The 27,234-nt window shown below is 43.3% G+C and overlaps 1 protein-coding gene across 4 annotated transcripts in view; it reads left to right on the top strand.

The window, feature by feature from the left end:
- Window positions 1–27,234, top strand: part of ACAP3 (ArfGAP with coiled-coil, ankyrin repeat and PH domains 3) — a 142,790-nt gene that overhangs the window by 57,051 nt on the left and 58,505 nt on the right. For all 4 annotated transcript variants that reach the window (XM_069741653.1, XM_069741655.1, XM_069741652.1 and 1 more), the window contains exons 3-9: window positions 158–277; window positions 1,434–1,487; window positions 14,612–14,670; window positions 18,319–18,502; window positions 18,710–18,754; window positions 23,961–24,056; window positions 25,714–25,788. In XM_069741653.1, coding sequence (XP_069597754.1) covers window positions 158–277; window positions 1,434–1,487; window positions 14,612–14,670; window positions 18,319–18,502; window positions 18,710–18,754; window positions 23,961–24,056; window positions 25,714–25,788 — 633 coding nt within the window. The remainder of the gene's footprint in view (window positions 1–157; window positions 278–1,433; window positions 1,488–14,611; window positions 14,671–18,318; window positions 18,503–18,709; window positions 18,755–23,960; window positions 24,057–25,713; window positions 25,789–27,234) is intronic.

The raw sequence follows: 27,234 nt of genomic DNA, 5'->3' as shown, positions 1-27,234 counted from the left end.
ACAAGAAGCCCACATGATTAGTCATTAATTTAATTAATAGTAAGTGGCCTAAAGGAAAGCACACTTGATATTGTCAGGAAAGGTATACTAGTAATTCCTGTTTGTTTTATGCTTTGGTCTCACGATCTCTTTTTCTATATATTTTTTTTGTTTGTAGTTGGTGAAACTATGCAGTGGGATGCTAGAAGCTGGTAAAGTCTACCTTACGACCAATAAGCACTTTGTAAGCGGCATCCGAGACTTGTCCCAACAGTGCAAGAAAGATGAGATGATCTCGGTGAGTTCTGTCATTTCCTGGAAGGAGTATTTTTTTCCCCCCCAGTTTTTATATAGTACCATCATATTCCACAGCGCTTTACATCACTGTCCCCATTGGGGCTCACAATCTAGAATCCCTATCAGTATGTCTTTGGAGTGTGGGAGGAAACCAGAGAACCCCGAGGAAACCCACGCAAACATGGGGAGAACATGAGAATTTGAACCCAGGACCCCAGCGTTGCAAAACAGTGATGTATATATACATATACAGTGCTCTGTATAAATCAGTACACCCTCTTTGAAAAGTAAGATTTTAATCAATATCTCATTGAACACGAGCAATTTTTAAAATTATGACAAGACTAGGTTTCACAGAACAATTCACTGTAGGCACCATGCATTTTGAACAATGTACAGTGCCTACAGTGAAACATGGTGGCAGTGTCCTTATGTGGGGCTGCGTGAGCTGCTGGTGTCAGGGCTACATTTCATTGATTTGTATCATGAAATTACAGATGTACTGCTCTATACTGAAAGAGAAGATTCTCCCATCACTCCGTGCCCTTGGTAGACTTGCACCTTTCCATCATGACAATGATCTAAAACACACGTTTGCTGCATTTCCGAAGTAGAACAGGGTGAAAGCGATTCAGTGGCCAAGTGTCTCCTGATCTGACCCCAGCCGAACACCTATGAGGAATTCTGAAGAGACAAGTTGTCATCACTTTCCATCCAGCATCCAGACTCTAGAGGTCTTTCTTGAGCAATGGAAAAAAGATAGAAATTGCAGTATGTCGCCAACTTATTCATTCCAGGGATAGAAGACTTGGTGCTGTCCTTACAACGATGGAAGTCATACAAAATACTTGATGCACTAGATTTTTTTTGACGTGGGGTATATTCATTCTTGCAAGAACTAATTTGAGAAAAACTAAAGTTTTTGTAATGAATGTTATATTATTAACCTTACTGTCATGTTAGGAGCTTAAAAATGTTCTATGAAACTCAGTCTTGTCAAAATTTGTAAAATAGTTTTTTGTTTTCAGTGAGCTATTGATTAAATTGGAGGTGCGAATCAATGGCCGCAGTGGTGACCAACCCGTGAGCGATCAGATGTCCTTATGACCATGTATCTGTGGAACCCATTCAAAAGTTCTTTTTTCTTTTTTTGTCAGGAGTGTCTGCACAAATTTGGAGATAGTCTACAGGAAATGGTCAACTACCATATGGTGAGAGATTTATTTCTTGAGTTTACTTTGCACGAATGTTCTGTATTTTGGATGCATTATCGATAGGGAGGACCCAAAATGATGTCTCTATCGGCTGAATGATGAAGTCTCTGGAGCATTGTGACCCTTTCATTCCTTGCTCAGACATAGTATCATGCATATTGTTAGACCGTACCCGATCCTGCAGCTTGGGCCTGTTTTTTGGGTTGTGTTACCAGGCACAACCATAGTCGTAGCGCTGGACCTGTCTAAACGATGTAGGAGCTCTTCGGCCTCATCATTCGTCTGATCTATGCATTCAATGTGGCTGTTGTGTGCATCTAATAAATCTTAATGCTCCATAATCCAGATGTTGGTGCTGGATTAGAGGATTATTTTTGATCCTAAGTAGTGATGAGCTAACGTGCTGGGATAAGGTGTTATCAGAGCATGCTCGGGTGGTAACCGAGTGTCTTCGGCGTGCTCGAGGGACTCTAACATATTTTTCGGCTGTTCGACAGCCCAACAACATGCAAGGATTGCCTAACAATCAGCCGCGAGACATGCCGCCGCGGGGACTCGACCATATTATTCGACCACGCCGAAGACACTCGGTTAGCATGCTCCGGTAAGGTTACGTTCACATTTGCGTTGTTCGGCACAGCGTCGTCGACTGATACCGACGCATGCGTCATGCGCCCCTATCTTTAACATGGGGGGCGCATGGACATGCGCCGGTATGCGTTGTAATGCGTTTTATGACGCATGCGTCATTTTGACGCACAAGACAAGGCACAGACGACGCTACTTGTAGCGTTTTCCCTGCGCCGAATTTCCTGATCTTTACTATCTTATGACAACGCATGCGTCACAAAACGCTGCATTGTGTATATGCGTTGTGGGTTGCGTCGCCGACGCTGCGCCCAACAACGCAAATGTGAATGTAGCCTAACACCTTATCCCAGCATGTTCACTCATCACTAGTCCTAAGCATTTTCTCGTTGACTTCAGATTTGGCGTTTTTATCTGAAAAGGTAGAAAGAAAAATCTTTCCTTCTCTTCCCTATTGGGATCTGTCTTCCTACTAAATAAGAACACGATGCAGGTGTTGGAAAACCTCCGACTTCTCTGTTTTAGCTAATCAGCAGTTTCAGAATTTCTCTCCTACCTGCCAGGAGGCTGTGGGATTGCTGTCTGTGTGTCTCCTGGGGGTTGTGGTTCACCTGCAGCTGAAGAACACCGATATCCTCTTTCAGTATTTCGCAGCTCTTGTCGTCATCAGCCGGGGTTAAACGGGCAAGCAAAATGGTGTGCTGCGCTTATTTGAAACACTCATCTCATTTGCCTTTTGAGACCAGATTATTCCAGGGATTGCTGCTCACATCTGCTCGCCCGGCTGGGTGTTGCATAATGTTGGTGACGGCGGCGCCAGATGTTACACCGCTCACAGACCAGGAAATGAGAGAGGATCATGTCACTGCTTTCCAATTTTTCACCCTAAATCAGACGACTCCCGTTTTATGGGGCCAAAGTCACTGACGGATAAGTCAAAAGAGACTCCGGGTGATCATTATTTTAATGTTAGGGTTGTGACTCCGGGGAATGGCTGACCGGGGCGGGAACATGCGGTGTAATGAACGGGTGTGACGCCCGGCTTTATACCGTGCATGTAGCAGTTTCTTCTCGCTGGATTCATCACACTCCCTGTTTTTAAGATTTGCAATATTTGATGATGTCTTGTGCCCCTAGGACTACAGCTAGGTACAAAACTTAGGTCTGTAGGGTTTGCATCTTGTATTTTGAAAGTTTGCGCCATTTTCTGCAGGCTTGATCCGTGAACGCTGATCATTCATGGTAACGCTTGAGGTCGGATTGTCATCTTTTTTTTTTTTTTTTTACTGGAAGGGTTTGATGTTTTAACCTACTGGACCATCACATATATATGCTCCAATATTTTGCATTGGGCCAAAATTATTGGAACATTTAAAGGAATTTAAGGCCTCATTCATATTAGAAGAAAATTGGCCATACCTGATGGTTACTGCAGTACTGACTGTCTTATATGGATGGTGGCCTCCTGGCTCTCACCAGACCATTGGGATCAGGCTCAGACGTGTGAAAATTCAACTCCTGGGACCGTAAGCAGAGATTTCACATACTGCTCTCCAAAAGCAAAAATATGAATATCTCTGCAATGGTGTGACTTAACGCAAAACAGAAAAGAACTTCCCCCTATTTGGGGTCCCTTTAAAGCATACATGTCAAGCTCTGGCCTGCACGGTGATTATATTTGGCCTGCAACACCCTACGGAGGACTATGTGGGGCCATTATTCTGTCTGGAGGACCATGTGGGGCCCATTACACTGTGTAGAGGGCTGTATGGAGATCACATTTGGGGCATCACCATACTTTGCCGGGGGAGAGGGGGTACAGTATACCGTGCGTGTGAAGTGTGCTGTGGGGGGTCTAATACTGTGTTTGGGGGGCACTTTTGTTGACATCATAGTTTTATAGGGGCAATGAAAGGGGAGTCTAAGGGCTTCAATAGGAGGAAAATTACTTTGTAAAGGCTGAAAAGTTGTGAGAGATGATCTTTTGTTATCCCAATCAATATTAAGGGTATTTTTTGGATGACGGACGGGACCCAATTAGAACTTCTACTATGGGACCCCATGATTTCTATATATGCCCCTGCCCTTGAGGAAATACCCAATGCTCCAGTTATGTGGTCTGTCTCTTAAGATTTATTAATTGAAATGTACCTTATTTGTGGGACAAACCTTTTCAGTTTGTTTTCATATTTGATGATAAAGAAAAACTACCTCAATTTTAGACATTTTTGTTTATAAATATCAAGGTTGGCCGGCGACTTTATCCAACTGTGTATTTCAGTTTGACATTCCTGCTTTTTAAAGGATCTTTCCGATATATCGTCAATAACTTGCAAATCAAAGAGCTCGAACTCCTGGTTTAGGTTATTGAGAACTAATTTGTTTAAATTTTAAAAAAATAAATTGATTTATCTGTACAAACAATTCCATGATCCCTTGGAATTTGTAACTTCCTTCATGTTTTTTCTTTGCTTTGCTGCTTTATTATTGAGTTTTATTCTTGTTGTTTTAATTGCTTATTTGACTAATATTGTTTTTACCCTTAATGGTAGAAGCGATCATAATTTTTTTTTAAATATCAACTTTTCTAAAATCGACTCTGGAAACCTCAAGAAGATATTGTCCAACCATCCTATTATGTTGTTGACCAATATTCTGCTCACCACCATGTTAAAAATGCCTAGTTTTAGTATTTTATTAAGTGATTATTGGGATTTGATCCGTAATGGTTAGAGGGGCATTAGAAACGGTTACTTTATCCATTTGTCCTACATAATTGCTAGTTCCAGTTAATCGGGATCGTACCTGTTACTCGTAAATTGTTCCTCTTTAAGAAATTAGATTTTGTAATTTAGTCTTGTATATTAATGCAATTATTGCGCAGTCTCATAAATTGTTAATTTGGGATGTTAATCAACCAGGATGGTATTTCCTGATGAATGGGGCATGAGACCCCTGAAACGCGTAGAATAAAACCACTGTGAATCAACTATACTCTCCTGAAATTCATCTTAGCGGCAGCGCAGAACTTTAACTACAAATCTCCCTTTGAAGACCAAATCAACCAGGATGGGAGATGACAATTGGACATAGATATAAAACTATTAACATCTACTTCTTTACAAAGACTTTGAGCAGCTAATCTGTTACCTGTCACAAAAAATGTGAGATCCAGGAAATATGTATTTTACTATTCATCTGAGTGAACTTTAAAGAAAATTCATTAACATTAATTTCTTGGAAAAAGTTCAGTAGGGAAACCTTCGAACTTCTCCATGCAAAAAAATGTTATCTATAAAAAGATGCCATAAAACCAGGTTCTCCTACAGTGTTCCCCTAAGCCTCCCAGCGACCCACAAATAAGTTGCATATCTAGGGGCAAATTTCGTCCCCATAGCGGTTCCCCATAACTGTAGTTAGAAATTCTTATAATTCAAGAATTAATTATGCCCTAATATGAATTGGAAAGATTCAATAATGTACTCCGTTTGAGTATGTAGAATATCTTCTCTTCCCATGCTTTGTTTACCCCATTGCTGTGAGTGTGGAGAGTACATGTCATGGGACAGCGATGATTTCCTTTCATACTCTATCTTTCCCACTTGCACAATTTTCCTATTGTTCTTGCATTTTGCTTTGGAACATTATGAGAGATATTTTTTTCTATTCTGGACGAGCCCTTAAGGCTTTCATTTGATCAGAATTTGTACTTCAAAGTTACTGTCACCATGTTTACAGTGAGAACGTTACATCGCTGAGCCTTTTCTGTCCTCATTAATTAGTCATGTAACACTCTGTAAAGCCTATTATTTGCCACTTTTCTTCATAATTAAAGGGATATTGTACTTTAAACACGACCTAGGTTAAAAATAGTCTGCGACTTCTGTAATGATTAATATTATGGAAAGAAACATCCCTGAGAAGTTAACTGTACTGATCCAAACCCAGAAAGTCTTGGGTTGCATTTACACTTGTCAGCTATTGGTAATGAGCATTCCTAGGAACTAGTTTCCCGATAATCGTTCAGTGTAAACAGGCTGCCAATCATCCGATAAATGAGAAAACACTCATTCATCAGGTGAAATTATCTTCACTGAAGATTTATATCCCACTGAAATTTATATTCACGAATACTAATAAATTATGTATTTAGTGTATTATAGGTGCATTAAAATGCTTAGCCATTTCCATTTTTGCTGGTTTAAGCCCCTCATCTTTTCCCGACTTCCCCCAATATAAGCCTATAAAACCTCAGAACAAAGCTCCATAGACTTGCATTGCGAAAGTGATTTATGGTTGACATATGAACCCTCTTGTGTGATTTAGCTTGTCTGATTTTGATGTTACATGAACCAGAAGAGAACCGGAGTGGCGCTAGAGACCGGGGAAGACTGCGATTTCCTAAGTATAACGCACTTATACTATATCATTTACCTATTTTCTAAGCATAACGCACTTACACTACATCATATACCTATTTAGAAAGGATTTTTGCTGGACGTTTTTGTTTACAACTCACTCGTTAGAGCATCGTCCTCTATTAACAGTAATGTCCGCACTTAGCGGATGCGACTGGCTCCATAGCGGGCATGTCCAGGAGCTACCTGCTATTGACATGCATCCATAAAATGGACCCAACCGGTGCACAATCTGTTACATAGAAGTCTATCACAAGTTGTTTAATAGCCAGTTTACACAGCTAGACAGCACTTCCATGCACACCGATGGTAATAGATTGCTAAGTGCACATTCTCGGAAGCACATGTGCTACTGAGAATGTTGATTTTTTTTTTTTTTTTTTTTAATTTTATAAAGCAAGCTTAAAAATTATTAACCCAACGAACGTACAAAGGAGGGCAACAAAATTAATAAAGGGGATGGGAGAACTACAATACCCAGATAGATTAGCGAAATTAGGATTATTTAGTCTAGAAAAAAGACGACTGAGGGGCGATCTAATAACCATGTATAAGTATATAAGGGGACAATACAAATATCTCGCTGAGGATCTGTTTATACCAAGGAAGGTGACGGGCACAAGGGGGCATTCTCTGCGTCTGGAGGAGAGAAGGTTTTTCCACCAACATAGAAGAGGATTCTTTACTGTTAGGGCAGTGAGAATCTGGAATTGCTTGCCTGAGGAGGTGGTGATGGCGAACTCAGTCGAGGGGTTCAAGAGAGGCCTGGATGTCTTCCTGGAGCAGAACAATATTGTATCATACAATTAGGTTCTGTAGAAGGACGTAGATCTGGGGATTTATTATGATGGAATATAGGCTGAACTGGATGGACAAATGTCTTTTTTCGGCCTTACTAACTATGTTACTATGTTACTATGAACAAGGTCTGATCAAGTGTCCACTTTAGGTTGGCGAGACCCATTCTTTAATATGAAAGCTCTCCTTAGCTATTTGAACCTGTCCACAATGACAATGATCCGCTTAAAATGTATTTATCATTCACAATGTATTTTTTTTTTTTTTTATTCAACGTGCAGGAGATTGGGGAGGTCCATGTCTTAAGACCCACACTTCTTGTTGAAGCGCACAGCCCCTGCATGAGCTTTGCGTTGTACCAATCCATAGGAAGTCTATGGATCCATATGCCGCTCTGTGCACACTCATGAAGAAGCTGCGCTCTACAGTCTTATGAGCGATCAGTAGGGATCTACTGACCCGGGTCCTTGCTGGTCTACAGCATCTTAAAAGGGTATTGCATATGAAAAAAAGCCTTGTAGAAGATGTGATCATTGCAGTCTTGTTTTAGTAGTGGCTGCCATATTGATTGCTCACGTTCAACCATAGAGGGGTAACTTGACGCTCCATGGATAAAGAGGACATTCACCTATGACCTATAATTTTTAATATTGGTCTTATTTGGCCTGAGTGACTTTTTTGGTCCTCTACCTATGTGTCGATTTTTGTCAAAAACCATCAGATGAAGTTATGGGAGATAAGGATGGAGGGTTTGGGATTTAAGCTCCTGATCTCAGATTAGTCAATGCCTGAGGAATCGAGGAAAAAAAAGACATGATCGCTCGTGTATGGGGAGAAATAACTTTGGGCCTAAATGGTGTTGAGCCTACGGTTATCAAAGGTGTACACGGGCCTTTAGGCTTCAGGGCCTACAACCGCTACACTGCCTATAGTTACGCGCCTCTCCTCTGCCACGGAAAGCCTCATGATGGCTGCATTATTATAAATAGAGAATGTACGTGGCCTATATATGTAATTTATATGTACAGAATAGAGCTGGACTTCCTATTGAAAAATAATAGAATGAGGGGAAAAAAAAAAAACCTGGATTTAGCCGTCAGCTCGATATAATCTCTCCATCCTCAGAATAGCAAGAGCTGACGGCCAAGTCCCCAGCTCTCGGTGATTGTAAAGAGCTCCAATCCTCATCTCGCTGCGTCAAAAGCGGCAGATCCCGAGGTTTAGAGGTGGGAGGCAGCGGAAGGTCAGACAGCAAATCCCATATAATTTCCTGATGACTTAATGTAAAGGGTTTAGCGATAGACAGCAGGCCGGGAGTGGTGGGGGCATGCCTGGGGAAGAGCTGCCACACAGGAAACATTTGGGTATGAAATAAGCATCCAACTGCGCTCTTCCTTAGAGCTATTAACGGGAAAGGGGGTCTTCCCTCATCCTGTCCATGAAGGCATGATTAATGCAAAGTGCTGGATCGGTGGAGGAGGAGGACTGACGGCAGCAGAGTCGTCTACTTCTCGCCTAAAATGCCGTCCTACCTTGTTGAATAGTGTGTACAGATTCTCTGACAGTAGAAATGAGGGCAGATTGCGGTATTGTAGATTGCGCGGATTTGTAGCATTCGGCATGGCTTGGTTTGCCTGAGGGTTTTCACGGAACTGTCTTATATTGTTTCGGTGGAGGATTACACCTGTGGGTCTGTCCAGGACACGTGCGCTGACATAGTTAGATTTGGATTACCGGATGGATCCATAATATTGATGTCACACGTCTACGTTTGGATCATTGCGATTGTTTCCGACTTTTGGATGGGAGAATAGTGGACATTCGCCAGAACCTTTAAAACCATCTTTATTTGGCCGGTCCCAATTTTGCTGCTAAATAAGCTTTGCCCCATTGAGGTAGGACCCTACAAGGCCTCTGATGTTTCTGGCACTGTCACCTAAGTATTAGCAGATCCTTTTATAGGGAAGCGATAATCAGAAAATGACCTTTTTTTTTTTTTTAATCCGTTTTGTGTTACTTTTTATTTTAGATTTTTTTTTTTTTTTTTAAGCATTCTTTTATTTTATATATCTATATATCAAAATCACGCTGGCCCCAGGGGCTGTTTTAGATTGTCTAGGCTGTTTTAATTCTTCGCCTTTCAGGAAGAGTTTTCAGCAGTTTCCTTATCACTAAAGTTATAGTTATCTGCACACACTGTTTTTTTTTTTTTTTTTTTTTTTTAATAAGGAGTCTTTGGAGCAGATCCACTTCCTATCCATTTCTATTGCTAAACCATTTGCTGTTTATTTGTTTTTTTCTGACCCCCCCCCCCCCCAAGTTATGAAATATACCTGGGGGGGAGCAGAAAAAGTGCATGTCACTACATTGATTCGGCTCTTGATGGATCCACTCTAAACTAGGCACTGTCCTATCAGACGGCTGCTAGGAAAGAAAATTGCTTCAAAAATTGAAGAAATGGAAAAACTCCCTAAAGAAGGAACGTTTCCTGAAGCTGTTTCCACGGGAAACTTTTCTTTGAATGTCTCAAAAAAAAAAAAAAAAACTCCATCTGCACATATCCTGTCAACGACATGTAACACCTCTATACACCGTTGATAAAACCTGATCCACCAGTACCAATAGGCGATGTCACAGCTCACCTCCTCCGCCTCCCTTCGCAGTAACCTGTGCACACACTCATTAGATGCTTCAACACAAAGATAAGGCCTGGGTCTGTCATTGTGAATAATGTGCATGTGGTGTTTTATGTCTTGCAAGTAGCGAAGCACGGCGCTCATGGACCAAACTTGTTTTCCAGCACATCTCACAGATGCTTGACTGGATTGAGATCTGTTAAATTGGAGACAAGTCCTCATCTTAAATTCCTTGTCATGTTCTTCAACACGTTCCTGGACTATTTATTTTTGCAACACTGGCAGGGACATTGTTCTGCTAAAAGGGTCAACGTTAGAGATGACTGCTGCCATAGAGGGTGGCATTTGGTCCGTGCAATGTTTAGGTAGGTGGAATGTGACATGATCACATCCACATAAATGCTACGACCAACCATGGCCAGAGCATCACACTGCTCCTCCAGCTTGCCTTCTTCACGTCCATCCTGGCACCATCTTTTTTTTCCTGGTAAGCGATGTACATGTTCCCGGCTGTCCACACGCGATAAAATAGCACATGAATAATCAGACCGAGCCAACTTCTTACATTGACCTGTTATGATGGTCATCATTGGCGGACTGTGGGGTCAAGATGGAAATTGACCTTCTGATCTGACACGGTAAGTTGCATTGTACCCTATGTTCAGCCTTCTATGATAGTAGTACCTTTTCCATCAATTTGTGCTACGATCTTCCTTCTCCGCTCTGATCCATGAAGCTTGGGCATTGCTGACCCTGTGGCCTTTATTTGGCCCAATCTTGGTAGGTCCTAACCACTGTACATCAGGAACCCACCACAAGACCTGCCCCAGTCTCCAACCATCACAATATAACCCTTTTGCTCAGATCCTTGCTTACGCTTGCCCGTTTTTCCTGCTTCCAACACACGAAAGTCACGAACTGACTGTTCACTTGCTACCAGATTTATTTCGCCCCTTGTTAGGTGCCATTGTCACAAGATAATAATGTCCTAATGAAAACATCCAGATCCAACACAAATTGGTTAGAAATGCAAAAATGGTGATTTAACATCTTTAAAAATCCAGTATGGACCTAATTCACTGACGCGTTTCGATTCTTAATCGTAGATGAATATAATGAAGAACATCGCCGGTCATTGGTTTTAATGTTCTGTGTGATTAGTGCATATACGGCTCCGATTGCCCCTTTATAGCCACGGCTGCCCCGCTCAGTAATGTTTGCTCTTCCCTCCCAGGTTCACATGTTTTCCGTCACATAGTGATTTCTCAGCGAGTTATATAATTGATCCCCTATTTTCCGCCGGCAGTAGTAGGACACATATACACGCAGCAATCCTGTGCCGTGATGCCTACAGTCTTGTAATGCTGCTCGACTACTGCCCTCTTCATCCATTGCTCGCCTACCATTGTTATATAAAATAAGACGCGCACAAGGCGGCCTCCTCCGGGACATCGCTCAGAATTGCTGCTCTTTAGCTGGCGTGTATTCATGGCCGGACTCTGTTCTCGAGGATGAATCAGTAATGAGTCAATCGCTCAAAATTCAAAGCATCTGACGGGGCTGGCATACGGGTTGGTTTGCATATGAATGTCTTTGAAGTTAGAAAAAAATACATGAGTCCAATGTGAGCGTCCAACAACATGTTGGATTGATAGAGAGGAGGTAGCAGAGCGGGATTTGCCACTAGACTGGTTATTTTGTTATATGGAGGATATTAGATAAAAAGTTTATTTTTTTACTCAATGGCCCCCTATGGTGGATGATTGCGAAAAGCCATAAAAGTAAGAAATATGATTTGCCTGCTAGCGGTTGCAACATTGATTTCTCCAACGCAGTTTTTTTTTTTTTTTTGTTTTTTTTTGGGGGGGGGGGGGGGGGGGCGGGCGGAGGTACCACGTCAAAGAAAATCCATAAAATCAGAGTTATCGCTGCAAACTGTGGATAGGCTTACTTTGATGATTGTTTGCCCCCTGTAGGTAGCCAAATGTCGCACTTGGTTAACTCTGTGTGACCAAACCTGGCAGCTGCTCAAATTTCTCTAATCCTCGTGAAGTTCTCTAATCCTCGTGAAGTTCTCTAATCCTCGTGAAGTTCTCTAATCCTCGCGAAGTTCTCTAATCCTCGCGAAGTTCTCTAATCCTCGCGAAGTTCTCTAATCCTCGCGAAGTTCTCTAATCCTCGCGAAGTTCTCTAATCCCCGCGACGTTCTCTAATCCCCGCGACGTTCTCTAATCCCCGCGACGTTCTCTAATCCCCGCGACGTTCTCTAATCCCCGTGACGTTCTCTACTCCCCGCGACGTTCTCTACTCCCCGCGACGTTCTCTACTCCCCGCGACGTTCTCTACTCCCCGCGACGTTCTCTACTCCCCGCGACGTTCTCTACTCCCCGCGACGTTCTCTACTCCCCGCGACGTTCTCTACTCCCCGCGACGTTCTCTACTCCCCGCGACGTTCTCTACTCCCTGCGACGTTCTCTACTCCCCGCGACGTTCTCTAACCCTCGCTGCAAGCTGTTAGTAGACATTTTGTACCCTTAATTGTGGAACTGAGTTCTCCTATGTCGTTGTCACGTTATAGCCAAACTCTTATATCACTTTACGCCTTTAAATGCACGCCCGGGGCCACCTCTGGCGATGTCTCAATGCTCCAGGATCCAGTTGTGTGATCTATGAAGTTTTTGATCTGATTCAGAATTGGGAAGTGTGTGTCCTACTTGATACCGCTAAACTAGTGAACATAAAAGGAACAGCCGCTCGCCTGCTGAGGTTGTGCAGGTACAGCCCAACTCCTGGTACGCCTTGTATGAAGAACCAATGCGTGCAGCTAACGCGGTTGCTGTGGGCTAGTCCGAGTTCCTACAGAGCGTAATTAGGACAAAAACATCCTAATGATACGAGCTCCCAAAGAGGGGAAATAAAAGTCTCCAAGATGGATGAAAAATTATTAAAACCTTGTTAAATATGCAAATTGCCTCTTCTGAGAAAAAGTGGACTTAAACTATATAGCGCCACCTGTTGGAAGTAGCGATTCTACGAGTCACAATCAACCCTTTAACGAGTCGTGCAAAAACCTTGTTAAAAATCACAACAGTTTTCGACAGTGTTGAAGCTTTTTCAGGTGTCTCAGCTCACCAAAATGCATTATGGTTTTAATAATTTTTCATCCAACTTGCCGACTTCTTACTTATATATATATATATATATATATATATATATATATATATATATATATATATATATATATATATATATATATATATATATATATATATATATATTCTTTTTCCCTTTGGGAGTGCCAGTCTCCTGAATCTTCTTACCTTTGAACTTTGAGAACGGAAAAAGGGTCACGGAGTGCGGCTTGCAAAACTAAACAACAGCCCGTACTCTGACCAGTTTATTTGTGTCCACACTGAAATGGAAAGCTGCCCATGTTTTTATTTGTACACTTCTAACCCCAAATATAAGATAAAGAAGATGAATGAGCGTTCTTGGGATTTTTCTATAGTAAACCTGCACGTGTTGCGCTCAATTATTCTGTCACTGGTGACTAATTTGCCATTGTTTACATACCGCATGTCACTACACAGTGCAGCCCACGTGTGGGTGACAGGCTGACAGCGCCTTCTGTTTTAATGTCTGAACGCCTGCTGCCCTCTGCTGGATTGGTTTAATATTGCATTGTCCTCACAGGTCCATTAATACGTACAGTAAGGCTTCTTTTACACTTCCGTCATTTGGCCAATGTCGAAATATGTCGTTTTGGAGAAAAAACGCATCCTGCGCCTTTTTTTGGTATGTGCACACGTTACATATTTTTCTGCAGATTTCTTCCTTTTTTTTTGTCCCCCTGCAGATTCCTATTATGGAAGAGGTGCAGAAACGCAGCAGATCTGCACCAAGAATTGACATGGTCCTTTTTTGAATCTGCTGCGTTTTCTTTGCAGATTTTTCTGCACCATTTTTGTACATTTACATTGTACTGTAAATCACTTGCGGATCTGCAGCGTTTCTGCGTGGAAAAAAAAAAAGCTGCAGATCTGCAGGAAATCTGCAACGTGTGCACGTAGCCCAAGCCCCAGAACCTCCAGCAATCAGCGGATTTAAAGGTACCGCAGAACATCAGAAGTGGAACAGCGCCATGATTGTGTAGTGGTCATGAGTGGTACTGCAAGCTCTGTACCACTGGGTTATGGATGTCCTGTACTGAGTGCACATTGTTTTTTTTTTATATATAGTCCTGTATTAAGCGTAAGGAATATAGAACTGTAAGTGGAATGCCCTGAATGATCCTTTTCCCTCAGTGGTTGGTTTACCAAAGTGGATTTAAATGGTTGACACCAGTAAAAATCAGCTGTTTGGTGTCCAGAGGCAGACCCACGCCATGGAGATGTTTGCATTGGATAAAAAAAAGCAGTTTATCGTATGAACTCCATTGTTACTAGTGTTTCTTTCCATTGACCTCTTTCTATTCACACTGACGGCATTATTTATGTTCTTGTATGTTGTCTCTTTTTCTCTTTCAGACCAGGTATTGTTCAGTTCTTGTACTTTGAGCTGATCCCCTATGTATATTGTGACGGCTGTCTTCCTGTATGTGGTCACCCGTAGGAGTGATTAATACCACGCACAAAGTGTGATACGTCGTACATGACCATAACCTCGCACTGTTCTCTTTCAGATCCTTTTCGATCAGGCACAGAGGTCCGTGCGACAGCAGCTCCACACCTTTGTGAAAGAGTGAGTCCATTACATTCTTCATTATATCATATTCGGACTGTCTAATCTGTATAGATACCATACAGATGATGTCAGGGGGTTAAGGACCCACCATGTCAGATTTCAGACTGACGATTCTCTTTAAGGGATAATTCACCGCTTGCGATGTCGCTCATGGAGAACACAGTAGTATGTGTATGGGACAGTCGCACGAGATGGCGGTCACAAATACCTTTGTTCAGCTGGCAGCTGTCTAGCGGGGAGGGGGGCTTTAGGCAAAATAATAGTGGTTATTGGCTGCGGAAGTTTGCAATAAGTGCAAATTGGCTGATTTCTTTTAGCTTGAAATGCACATGCTGATTGCCTGCATATCCAGACATAGACTGAAGAACCCTCCTGCCCACCATTTTGCAAATTTTCCCACCAACAAAGAATGGAGAGGTCTGTAACTTTTATCGTAGGTACACTTCAACTGTGAGACGGAATCTAAAAATAAAATCCAGAAAATCACATTGTATGATCTTTATATAATTTGCATTTTATTGCATGAAATAAGTATTTGATCACCGACTAACCAGCAAGAATTCTGTCCCTCACAGACATGTTAGTTTTTCCTATAAGAAGCCTCCTTCTCTGCACTCATTACCTGTATTAATTGCATCTGTTTCACCTTGTTACCTGTATAAAAGACCCCTGTCCACACGCTCAATCACACTCCGACCTTTCCACCATGGCCAAGACCAAAGAAGAACACCAGGGACAAAATTGTAGACCTGCACAAGGCTGGGATGGGCTACAGGACAATAGGCAAGCATCTTGGGGAGAAGGCAACAACTGTTAGCGCAATTATTAGAAAATGGAAGAAACGCAAGATGATTTATCGCTCTTCCTCAGTCTGCGGCTCCATGCGAGATCTTGTCTCGTGGAGTAAGGATGATTCTGAGAAAGGTCAGGAATCAGCCCAGAACTACACGGGAGAACCTGGTCAATGATCTGAAGAGAGCTGGGACCACAGTCTCAAACATTACTGTTAGTAACAAACAACACTGTCATGGATTAAAATCCTGCATAGCACACAAGGTCCCCCTGGTTACGCCAGGCCCGTTTGAAGTTCACCAAAGACCATCTAGATGATCCAGACGAGGCATGGGAGAAGGTCATGTGATCAGATGGGACCAGAATATATATATTTTTTTTTAAATCCACTCCACTCGCCGTGTTAGAGGAGGAAGGATGAGTACAACTGCAAGAACACCATCCCAACCGTGAAGCATGGTGGGGGAAACGTCATTCTTTGCTTGTGCTTTTTTCTGGAAAGAGGACATGACGACTGCACCTTATTGAAAGTAGGATGGATGTGGTCATGTATAGGGAGATTTGGGCCAACAACCTCCTTCCCTCAGTAAGAGCATTGAAGATGAGTCGTAGCTGGGTCTTCCAGCATGACAATGACCCGAAACCCAGCCAGGGCAACTAAGGAGTGGCTCCGTAAGAAGCATTTCAAGGTCCTGTAGTGGCCTAGCCAGTCTCTGGATTTGAACCCAACATATAATCTTTGGAGGGAGCTGAAACTCCGTTCCCCAGCGACCGCCCCGAAACCTGAAAAATCTGGAGAAGAAGTTACTGTATGGAGGAGGGGGCCAAAATCCCTGCTGCGGTGCGTGCAAACTTGGCCAATAACCACAGAAAACGTCTGACCTCAGTAATTGCAAACATAGGTTTCGGTACCAAATATTAAGCTCTGTTTTTCTATTGTATCAAATACTTATTTCATGCAATAAAATGCAAATTAATTATGTACAAATCCTACAATGTGATTTTCTGGTTTTTATTTTTAGATTCTGTCTCTCACAGGTGAAGGGTACGGTACCTATGATAAATATTACAGACCTCTCCATTCTATGTTGAATAGAAATTTTGGATAATTTTGTGACCGGGAAGCTCCATTTTGGAGAAAGCGCTTAATCCCCCTTGGGGTGCCCTCGCTGTGGGGGTCCTGCAGTTCGGGTAGAGGCAGTGTCTGCCGCAGCTGCACCATGGATGTATGTAGGCCACAGAGCAGCGCCATCGCTAGCAGGCGCAGGGAGACAGTTTCCATAGTAACGGGTAATTAAGTGAGAATCTGTCAGAAGCAGAAGCTCCGTGTTTATGGGGGAGGGGGACTGAACCTCTCCTGGCGGCTTCCATGCTTACTTTTCGCCTTTCCTTCCTTTTGCGCCTTTTCCAGTCTGACGTCCATAGTTTACACTGGAGCAGGGCAGTGTATACAAGATGTCAGTCTGTACGTGGGGAAATGTATGGACCTCCAAGAACAGGCTGGATAGAAACAGAACGACTTGGGCCCTTCTGGGTTTTCAAGGTCATCAGATCATTTTTTGGGGGGTCAATACACATTTCGCGATTAATCGGTGCAAATAACTGAGCTCCAGGATGGGGGATAGGATGCAGAAATTGCCCAGATGCATCATGGCAGCTTCTTGTGCTAATGCCTTTTTTTTTCTTTTTTCTTTTTTTTTGGTTCGTCCCTACAAAACTGTTGCAGGGAGGCCACTATGGTTGGATCTTTGTGGCAGTTTCATTACTGGCACATTGAGATCAAGCCCTTGTATAATCTCGTTTAATATGGTCACCGTTAACCTGCTCGTTTTCTTAAAAAAAAATAAAATAAAATAACGTAATGATAAAATTCTACTAATCTGTCTACCTGCAGCCACCACCAGATGGAGCTCAGGAGCCTTTCACACTCAGCAGTATTGGTCAGTTCAATGAATAGGCAGCTAGCTCCCCCTAGTGGTTGCCATAGGCAGATAGAATAATATTCTTTTTTAATAGCCCCTAAAAAGGTGTCCACATATTTTAAACACTTTAAATAAGTTATGCATTTGAGTTTCATTAAAAAGAAATGTTGCATTGTTTGTATTTTACTGATATTTTGTTTTCTTGCACCTTACTGGCTGCAGAAGGAGTTTACTAGGAATCGATCAGTGATTTCGTTTTCTGGCTAAGTTCACACAGCTATGTATTTAGTCCAAGTGCTGCCTGTCATTAAAAAAAAAACTGACCTCATACGACTAAATTATTCAATTTGGCTGAAAAAATCTGAATGTCTGATGTGACTTGCCTATTTGTCAATGGGTGCACCTCCCAAAATAAAAATTGAATTCCATATGAATCGATCATATAGCATTCGACTTTTATCAACGAATTGCAATTCTTTAATTATTGGATATTTTATTTGCTGATTTATGAAAACAGATGCAAGTGCTAACAATTGAGATTAAAATAATCAGGTTTTTTTGTTTTTTTTTTGTTTTTTTTATACGCTCCTGTGATCTTACCCTTATGGTGATTATCTGTGTTTTCCTGTGAGCTCCTCATTGCTGATTTTATCACCATTTTATAGTAAAGGTCATATGCAACGTGTTTTGTGGCCATAAAGCAACTGAAAAAAATCCAGATAAAGGAGATACGAACACTTGTCAAAACCAACTGACAGCTTTCCAGTTGACTCCTTCTGCATCCAGCAATGTGCATTGACAATGCATAGGCCGGCTCGGCCAAACGTCGGTGTTTCGGGAAGGTGGCTGTATGCGGGAGCACTTGGTTGAAAGGTGTTTTTTGTTGGGTTTTTTTTTTGTGTTTTAATATTAATTATTATGTTAATTTCAGAGATGTGCGGAAATTCAAGGAATCGAAGAAGCAGTTTGACAAAGTGAGAGAAGACTTGGATATTGCACTAGTGAAAAATGCTCAGGCCCCCCGCCATAAACCACATGAGGTAGAAGAAGCTACGGGTAGCCTGACCATTACACGGAAATGCTTCCGGCACTTGGCCCTGGACTATGTATTACAAGTGAGTCTCCTGTAATTATCCCGATCATTATATGACGTTCTACCCACGGCCTTACAGATTGTAGCCCATCCGACCCCCCAGGAGATCGGCCTTGTCAGAGGTGTGGGGGGCGTACGGAATCGAGCGTGCATGCTCAGCGCCAGAGGAGGGGGCGGTCGGCTAAATAAGCGCTCATCCAGGATTTATTTATTTATTTTTTTTTTATAGATAAATGTCTTACAAGCCAAAAAGAAGTTTGAAATCCTGGATGCGGTAAGTATTCTCAAACACCAAATCGTACCCTTTTAATAATCAAATGTTCAGGCCATCTAATATACGAATGTGAATGGCCACTTGGAGAACCTGTGGTCTGATGCGTCCTCATGGGGGAGACACTTGGAAGCTCAATGATCAATAACTGGACTTTTAACACGTTTGTGATGAAACAAAGGCGCTTTAAGTAAGGGTAGGTCATAAAGGGTTAAATGAGTTTCTGCTACAAGCTCTTTACAGCTACCTAAAACCAATCCAAGGGTCTCCGGACTGTCGGGCATTCAGCTTAAAAGGACATTTGGGAGGAGCATTTATTGGAGAGTTTTGCCTTTTCAGCTGCGCTCGGCCAATCAGATCTACTGATAAGTCTCTCGGCATTGGTGATTGGCTGCTTACAATACTCTCCCCAAATGTCCTTTTTAGCTGGATGCCAGCCCTATAGTATTGTAAGGAGGTGAAACGCCAGAAGAGTCTGGGGGCGGTTACCTTCTCGGCTCTGTGCCTGGAACCATTGAGCTGTGCTGCAGTTTCCCCAGGAGGCAGACTTAGAGACTGGGACAGGAAGGAAGCGGGCAGAGAGCGGGAAAGGCACGGGCGCAAGGGAGATAGCAGCGGTCAGAGCAGGGTGCAGCTGCGCTCCGGGAGAGAGAGAGCTCCCGGTCTGAGGACAAATACAGGGAGATTGCCCAGAAAGACTGCATCTTGTGAGTACTTGAAAGCGGACTCTGCTGTGACTGGAGAGGGGCGCTTTGAGACCCGTGTAGAGACTTCTACCCCATGGTCTCCGCTGTATCAGTACAGAGACTGTGATTCCTGGTACAGAGACTTAACAGTGCAGAGCCCCTGATTCCTGGCTGTGCTGGAAAAGCTAAAGACTCAGAGCCTGTGCATACCACATTAACTCCCGAAACCCCAGGCAGCAGGCTCCTAGAGACTACTCAGCCCACGGACAACAAAGGGACGACAAGTGCCGCTGTTTCTCTGCGCCTATGTTGGAGAAGACGACCCTTCAAGGAAGTCCTCATCAGACTGATAAGTGTTCTTTTCTCAAGAAATCTTGCTTACTCCTGTTACATTGTTTGACTCCCATATTTTTGCACTGTTTTATTGCTGGTTACTCTCCATTGCTTCCTCCCTGCGAGGAGAACCTGATTCCTGTTATTAAACCCCTCAACTGTTGGTCTGTCTGTTCCGTGGTGACATACTCAGTACCTTCATACTATTACAGTATGAACTTCTAAACTTTACAAAGTCAACCCCTTATTTTACCCCTTTTGCTTTTGTGACCTACGTGTTCAAAATGCAGGTTTACCTTCGAGCATCTTTACATCTCCTCATTAGATCACCCTAGCGGACTCACTGATGAATTCTCAGTTAACTTTTTTTTTTTTTTTTTTTCAATATTCCCTCTATTGGAAGATATTTGCCAGTATCCTCCCGGTTTCCCGGGTGTGCACCGGAAACCCCTCCTTGGTTCCCGCCGGCCATTTTTTTTTCTATCCCCTTAGTCTGTATTGACCCCTCCTTGGTTCCCGCCGGACATTTTTTTCTATCCCCTTAGTCTGTATTGACCCCTCCTTGGTTCCCGCCGGCCATTTCTTTCTCTATCCCCTTAGTCTTTATTGACCCCTCCTTGGTTCCCGAGGGCCATTTCTTTTTCTATCCCCTTAGTCTGTATTGACCCCTCCTTGGTTCCCGCCGGCCATTTCTTTTTCTATCCCCTTAGTCTTTATTGACCCTCCGTGGTTCCTGGCGGCCATTTCTTTCTCTATCCCCTTAGTCTTTATTGACCCTCCGTGGTTCCTGACGGCCATTTCTTTCTCTATCCCCTTAGTCTGTATTGACCCCTCCTTGGTTCCCGCCGGCCATTTCTTTTTCTATCCCCTTAGTCTGTATTGACCCCTCCTTGGTTCCCGCCGGCCATTTCTTTCTCTATCCCCTTAGTCTTTATTGACCCCTCCTTTGGTTTCTGCCGGCCATTTCTTTCTCTATCCCCTTAATCTGTATTGACCCCTCCTTGGTTCCCGCCGGCCATTTCTTTCTCTATCCCCATAGTCTGTATTGACCCCTCCTTGGTTCCTGCCGGCCATTTCTTTCTCTATCCCCTTAGTCTGTATTGACCCTCCTTGGTTCCCACCGGCCATTTCTTTCTCTATCCCCTTAGTCTGTATTGACCCCTCCTTGGTTCCTGCTGGCCATTTCTTTTTCTATCCCCTTAGTCTTTATTGACCCCTCCTTGGTTCCTGCCGGCCATTTCTTTCTCTATCCCCTTAGTCTTTATTGACCCCTCCTTGGTTCCTGCCGGTCATTTCTTTCTCTATCCCCTTAGTCTTTATTGACCCCTCCTTGGTTCCCGCCGGCCATTTCTTTCTCTATCCCTTTAGTCTTTATTGACCCCTCCTTGGTTCCTGCCGGCCATTTCTTTCTCTATCCCCTTAGTCTGTATTAACCCTCCTTGGTTCCCGCCGGCCATTTCTTTCTCTATCCCCTTAGTCTTTATTGACCCCTCCTTGGTTCCTGCCGGCTATTTCTTTCTCTATCCCCTTAGTCTGTATTGACCCTCCTTGGTTCCCGCTGGCCATTTCTTTCTCTATCCCCTTAGTCTTTATTGACCCCTCCTTGGTTCCTGCCGGTCATTTCTTTCTCTATCCCCTTAGTCTTTATTGGCCCCTCCTTGGTTCCCGCCGGCCATTTCTTTCTCTATCCCTTTAGTCTTTATTGACCCCTCCTTGGTTCCTGCCGGCCATTTCTTTCTCTATCCCCTTAGTCTGTATTGACCCTCCTTGGTTCCCGCCGGCCATTTCTTTCTCTATCCCCTTAGTCTTTATTGACCCCTCCTTGGTTCCTGCCGGCCATTTCTTTCTCTATCCCCTTAGTCTTTATTGACCCCTCCTTGGTTCCTGCCGGCCATTTCTTTTTCTATCCCCTTAGTCTTTATTGACCCCTCCTTGGTTCCTGCCGGTCATTTCTTTCTCTATCCCCTTAGTCTTTATTGACCCCTCCTTGGTTCCCGCCGGCCATTTCTTTCTCTATCCCTTTAGTCTTTATTGACCCCTCCTTGGTTCCTGCCGGCCATTTCTTTCTCTATCCCCTTAGTCTGTATTAACCCTCCTTGGTTCCCGCCGGCCATTTCTTTCTCTATCCCCTTAGTCTTTATTGACCCCTCCTTGGTTCCTGCCGGCCATTTCTTTCTCTATCCCCTTAGTCTGTATTGACCCTCCTTGGTTCCCGCCGGCCATTTCTTTCTCTATCCCCTTAGTCTTTATTGACCCCTCCTTGGTTCCTGCCGGTCATTTCTTTCTCTATCCCCTTAGTCTTTATTGGCCCCTCCTTGGTTCCCGACGGCCATTTCTTTCTCTATCCCTTTAGTCTTTATTGACCCCTCCTTGGTTCCTGCCGGCCATTTCTTTCTCTATCCCCTTAGTCTGTATTGACCCTCCTTGGTTCCCGCCGGCCATTTCTTTCTCTATCCCCTTAGTCTTTATTGACCCCTCCTTGGTTCCTGCCGGCCATTTCTTTCTCTATCCCCTTAGTCTGTATTGACCCTCCTTGGTTCCCGACGGCCATTTCTTTCTCTATCCCTTTAGTCTTTATTGACCCCTCCTTGGTTCCTGCCGGCCATTTCTTTCTCTATCCCCTTAGTCTGTATTGACCCTCCTTGGTTCCCGCCGGCCATTTCTTTCTCTATCCCCTTAGTCTTTATTGACCCCTCCTTGGTTCCTGCCGGCCATTTCTTTCTCTATCCCCTTAGTCTGTATTGACCCTCCTTGGTTCCCGCCGGCCATTTCTTTCTCTATCCCCTTAGTCTTTATTGACCCCTCCTTGGTTCCTGCCGGCCATTTCTTTCTCTATCCCCTTAGTCTGTATTGACCCTCCTTGGTTCCCGCCGGCCATTCCTTTCTCTATCCCCTTAGTCTTTATTGACCCCTCCTTGGTTCCTGGCGGCCATTTCTTTCTCTATCCCCTTAGTCTGTATTGACCCTCCTTGGTTCCCGCCGGCCATTTCTTTCTCTATCCCTGTAGTCTGCATTGACCCCTCCTTGGTTCCCGCCGGCCATTTCTTTCTCTATCCCCTTAGTCTTTATTGACCCCTCCTTGGTTCCTGCCGGCCATTTCTTTCTCTATCCCCTTAGTCTTTATTGACCCTCCTTGGTTCCCGCCGGCCATTTCTTTCTCTATCCCCTTAGTCTTTATTGACCCCTCCTTGGTTCCTGCCGGCCATTTTTTTTTCTATCCCCTTAGTCTGTATTGACTCTTCCTTGGTTCCTGCCGGCCATTTCTTTCTCTATCCCTGTAGTCTGCATTGACCCCTCCTTGGTTCCCGCCAGCCATTTTTTTTCTATCCCCGTAGTCTGTATTTCTAGCTCACCATACATATTCTTGTACAGTCTCGTCGGCCTTTTTGTCATATTTCCTCTTGGTAAAATGTCTTCTATAATTCTGAATTTTCCTTGATTCTTCTCTTCCGCTCTTGATTTAATCATCAACTATTGATTTGTATAACAATTAATGCTTTCATGATGCATAAATCTGGGTAATAATGAGCGTTAAGCATTTCCAGAGTCTGGTGTGACAGAACAATAACGTGGATCAATATCCAGTTTGGCTATAAAGCTGTAATTGGACCATATGTGACTATTCTGTGTATTGGCAGCGTAAATGGGCCTTTTAATCACTTTACTGGGACTCGTTAAAGGAAACCTGTCACCAAGACGGATTGGGGCATCTGTGCGATGCCCTAGGAAAGCAACTAGTTACTGCACAGTGGTGCCCGTAAGTGGCCCCCAAAGTGCCAATTAGTAAGGCAAGAAGAAATATGCCCTGCTCTATGTATCACTGCTGGGATCTGTGTCACGTCACCTATTTCAGCTCACTAAAAAGCAGAGAAGTTCACAAACTTAACTTAAGGGTCATTTTATTTTTTGCTCAAGTGTGCCATCTAGCTCAGAATGATTATTTGACTTAACATTTGCCTGCAGTGTCCACTAGGGGGAGCTCACATATAGGGTATTACAGTTGGAGGAAGTTATTGATAAGATAGGCCATGGATCAACCACATGGACCCCCATCAATGACCAAAAACGGGGCCCCGTCAGAGAACTATGCAGACAGAGACTGTGAACATTGATGATTTCTTTGGACAGTAATTACCATATATAGTGAAGGACACCTTTATATGTATATATATTTTTTATTCTATCCACAGATGTTGTCGTTCATGCATGCCCAATACACCTTCTTCCAGCAAGGATATAGTTTACTAAATGAGCTGAATCCGTACATGAAGAAGCTGGCTTCAGAGGTGCGTGTCTCCACCAGGGAAACGGTGGGATCATATCTTGCCGCATGTGATGAGCCTTATCCTGTTACAGATTTTCCAGCATGTTTAGGAAAAATCTGTTGCTGAGCATGAAGCTGCCCACGGTCTGATATTCAGGGCATAAACAGCGCCTCTCTTGGTCACGACTTCTGTTTTGGTATTGCAGCTGGTTTCAAACATCCTATTTTCTGAAAATCTTTGTGGTTTTTCATTGAGTTTTTACAATCATTTTTTTACCTTTTTTTTTTTTTTTTTTTTGCAATCAAATATTAAAGGTCTAACTAGATTGTGGCCCGATTCTAACGCATCGGGTATTCTAGAGTATGCATGTCCCCGTAGTATATGGACAATGATGATTCCAGAATTCGCGGCAGACTGTGCCCGTCGCTGATTGGTCGAGGCAACCTTTATGACATCATCGTCGCCATGGCAACCATTATGACATCTACGTCGATACTGTGCCCGTCGCTGAATCAGAAACGTGAGATGTCTACGTCCTTTATGACATCATCGTTGCTGTGCCCGTTGCTGATTGGTCGAGGCCTGGCGGCCTCGACCAATCAGTGACGCGGGATGTCTACGTCCTTTATGACATCATTGTCGCTGTGCCCGTCGCTGATTGGTCGAGGCCTGGCTAAAAGAACCTGAAGACCCACCTCTTCCGACAAGCCTACAACCTGCAGTAACCACCGATTGACCAAACCGCTGCACGGCCAGCTCTACCCTCACCTACTGTATCCTCACCCATCCCTTGTAGATTGTGAGCCCTCGCGGGCAGGGTCCTCTCTCCTCCTGTACCAGTTGTGACTTGTATTGTTAAAGATTATTGTACTCGTTTTACTATGTATACCCCTCCTCACATGTAAAGCGCCATGGAATAAATGGCGCTATAATAATAAATAATAATAATAATAATAATGTCCCCGTAGTATATGGACAATGATGATTCCAGAATTTGCGGCAGACTGTGCCTGTCGCTGATTGGTCGAGGCAACCTTTATGACATCATCGTCGCCATGGCAATCATTATGACATCATCGTCGCTGTGCCCGTTGCTGATTGGTTGAGGCCACCTTTATGACATCATCGTCGCCATGGCAACCATTATGACATCATTGTCGCTGTGCCCGTCGCTGATTGGTCGAGGCCTGGCGGCCTCGACCAATCAGAGACGCGGGATTTCCAGGACAGACAGACGGAAAAACCCTTAGACAATTATATATATAGATGTGTGTGTGTGTGTGTGTGTGTGTATGTATGTGTATATATATATATATATATATATATATATATATATATATATATATATATATATATATATATATATATATATATGTATATATATGTGTGTATGTATGTATAATATATTTATATGTATATATATGTTTATATTTATGTTCCACAAGGATACATAAGGGTTGTAACAATATAGATATTGCCTATATTGAGATATATATAATGTGCAACAATATCTATAATGTTGCAACCCTTATGTATCCTTGTGGAACTAATATATATATATACTTTTTTTTTATTATTTGTTTACGGTACCGTATTAATATACTGTGCACTAAATGGCAAGCTACATATTTGAGAACAGTTTTAACTCAAATTGACTCCATATTTTTTTCCGCCATAGTTGGACCAATTAGTGATTGACTCGGCTGTTGAGAAGAGGGAGATGGAGCACAGGCATGCCACGATACAACAAAGGGTAAATCCCCCGGAGCTCAAAACCATGAAATATTTCACAGGCTTCTCCTATTGATTTACTGATGAGCTAGTTTAGGCCTCTGTGAACCAATAATCATTGGGATGGAGCCGATCGATATCACTCAATAAGTCTTTATAGCTCCGTGTAAAGAGTAAAATTCATAGGTTTAACTCAAAACTCATGGGCCCCCAATGCAATATCTATGTGTGGCCCCCCACGCATCTACCATGTGGAGTAGGGGCCCGCTTTGGCATCATGGCCCGGGTTCATCTGTACTCCTTATAGCAGCGCTCCAGGTAAAATAAAACTTGATACAAGACATATATGTGTATCAGTGGGGAGAGGGGAGTAAGCCGCTGTCTGACACAAGAATTGAGGGTTGAAAGTAAATATTCCCATCTTTGCACTGACCTCATGTTTTGCTGGAGAGTCAGATGCTTGATTGATCCTTTCTACGTGGGCGGGTGGGAATTAGGGTTTTTTTGTTTTTTTAGAAATGTATGAAGAGTCCTGTTGCTTTCAGAGTAGACCGTGCGGGTCGTTATTGGACCATTGTTGTCGTTGTCTGGTTTCGCTCTTCTTTCCTATCTCTCCTCATCTCTTATTGTGATCATTGTCTCCTTATCTTGCGTGCATTTCTGATAGCGCTGGAGCCCAGGAGATAATGGTGTTTCTGATGCCATTATACCCTGGGACATCTGTGAGGACAATAGATCCTGACCGCTAACAATCAGCCAAGATTAGATGTAGATTCCTTGTAGTTTCCTCTGGATGGGGTGCCTGGTTTCAGGCAGGGTTCACATGTTCCCTCTCTGGTAAGTAATTATCACCGCAGACAGACTTGTAACGAGGGTATGCTAAAATGGTTACAGGATAGGCGATTATTGCATGATCCGCAGAGGTCTGACCACTGGGACCCCCATTGATCATGAAAACAGGGGCCCATGTCCTCTGTGTGACTGCTACATGGTACACATGCATGACCACCGCTCTATTCACTGGCCGAGTGGTCGCCCATGAACGTCGCCGCTTCCCTAGATCCACAAAAGTGAATAGGGCACTGGTCGCACACGTGCAATGAAGACACCGAACTCCTGCTGTGGAGATCTGTGGGGGTCCCAGTGTTAGGACCTCCATTAATCATACAAATGTTGCTTTTTGGGATAGAACTCCTATAATTATTCCCGTCTCCAAGATCCTATCCCAATATGTAGTAGTTATAATAATAATATTAGCAGATACCTTCAATTAGAAATGTAGTATAGTTCTTCTGATTCACTATGTCTCTTTCCTCATGCGCAGGGTATGGCAGTAGCTTAGGTATCCATGGTTACGACCACTAACAGTTCACTAACTCTCACTATATGAGTAGTAATCACCATGGATACCTAAGCTACTGCAATACGCTGACCATGGGGTAAGCAACATAGCGAATCAGAAGAACTG

The sequence above is a fragment of the Ranitomeya imitator genome, chromosome 10, assembly GCF_032444005.1.
Source record: "Ranitomeya imitator isolate aRanImi1 chromosome 10, aRanImi1.pri, whole genome shotgun sequence".
NCBI lineage: Eukaryota > Metazoa > Chordata > Amphibia > Anura > Dendrobatidae > Ranitomeya > Ranitomeya imitator.
Note: the sequence above shows the minus strand (reverse complement) of the source record. Positions and strands in the feature narration are given on the sequence as shown.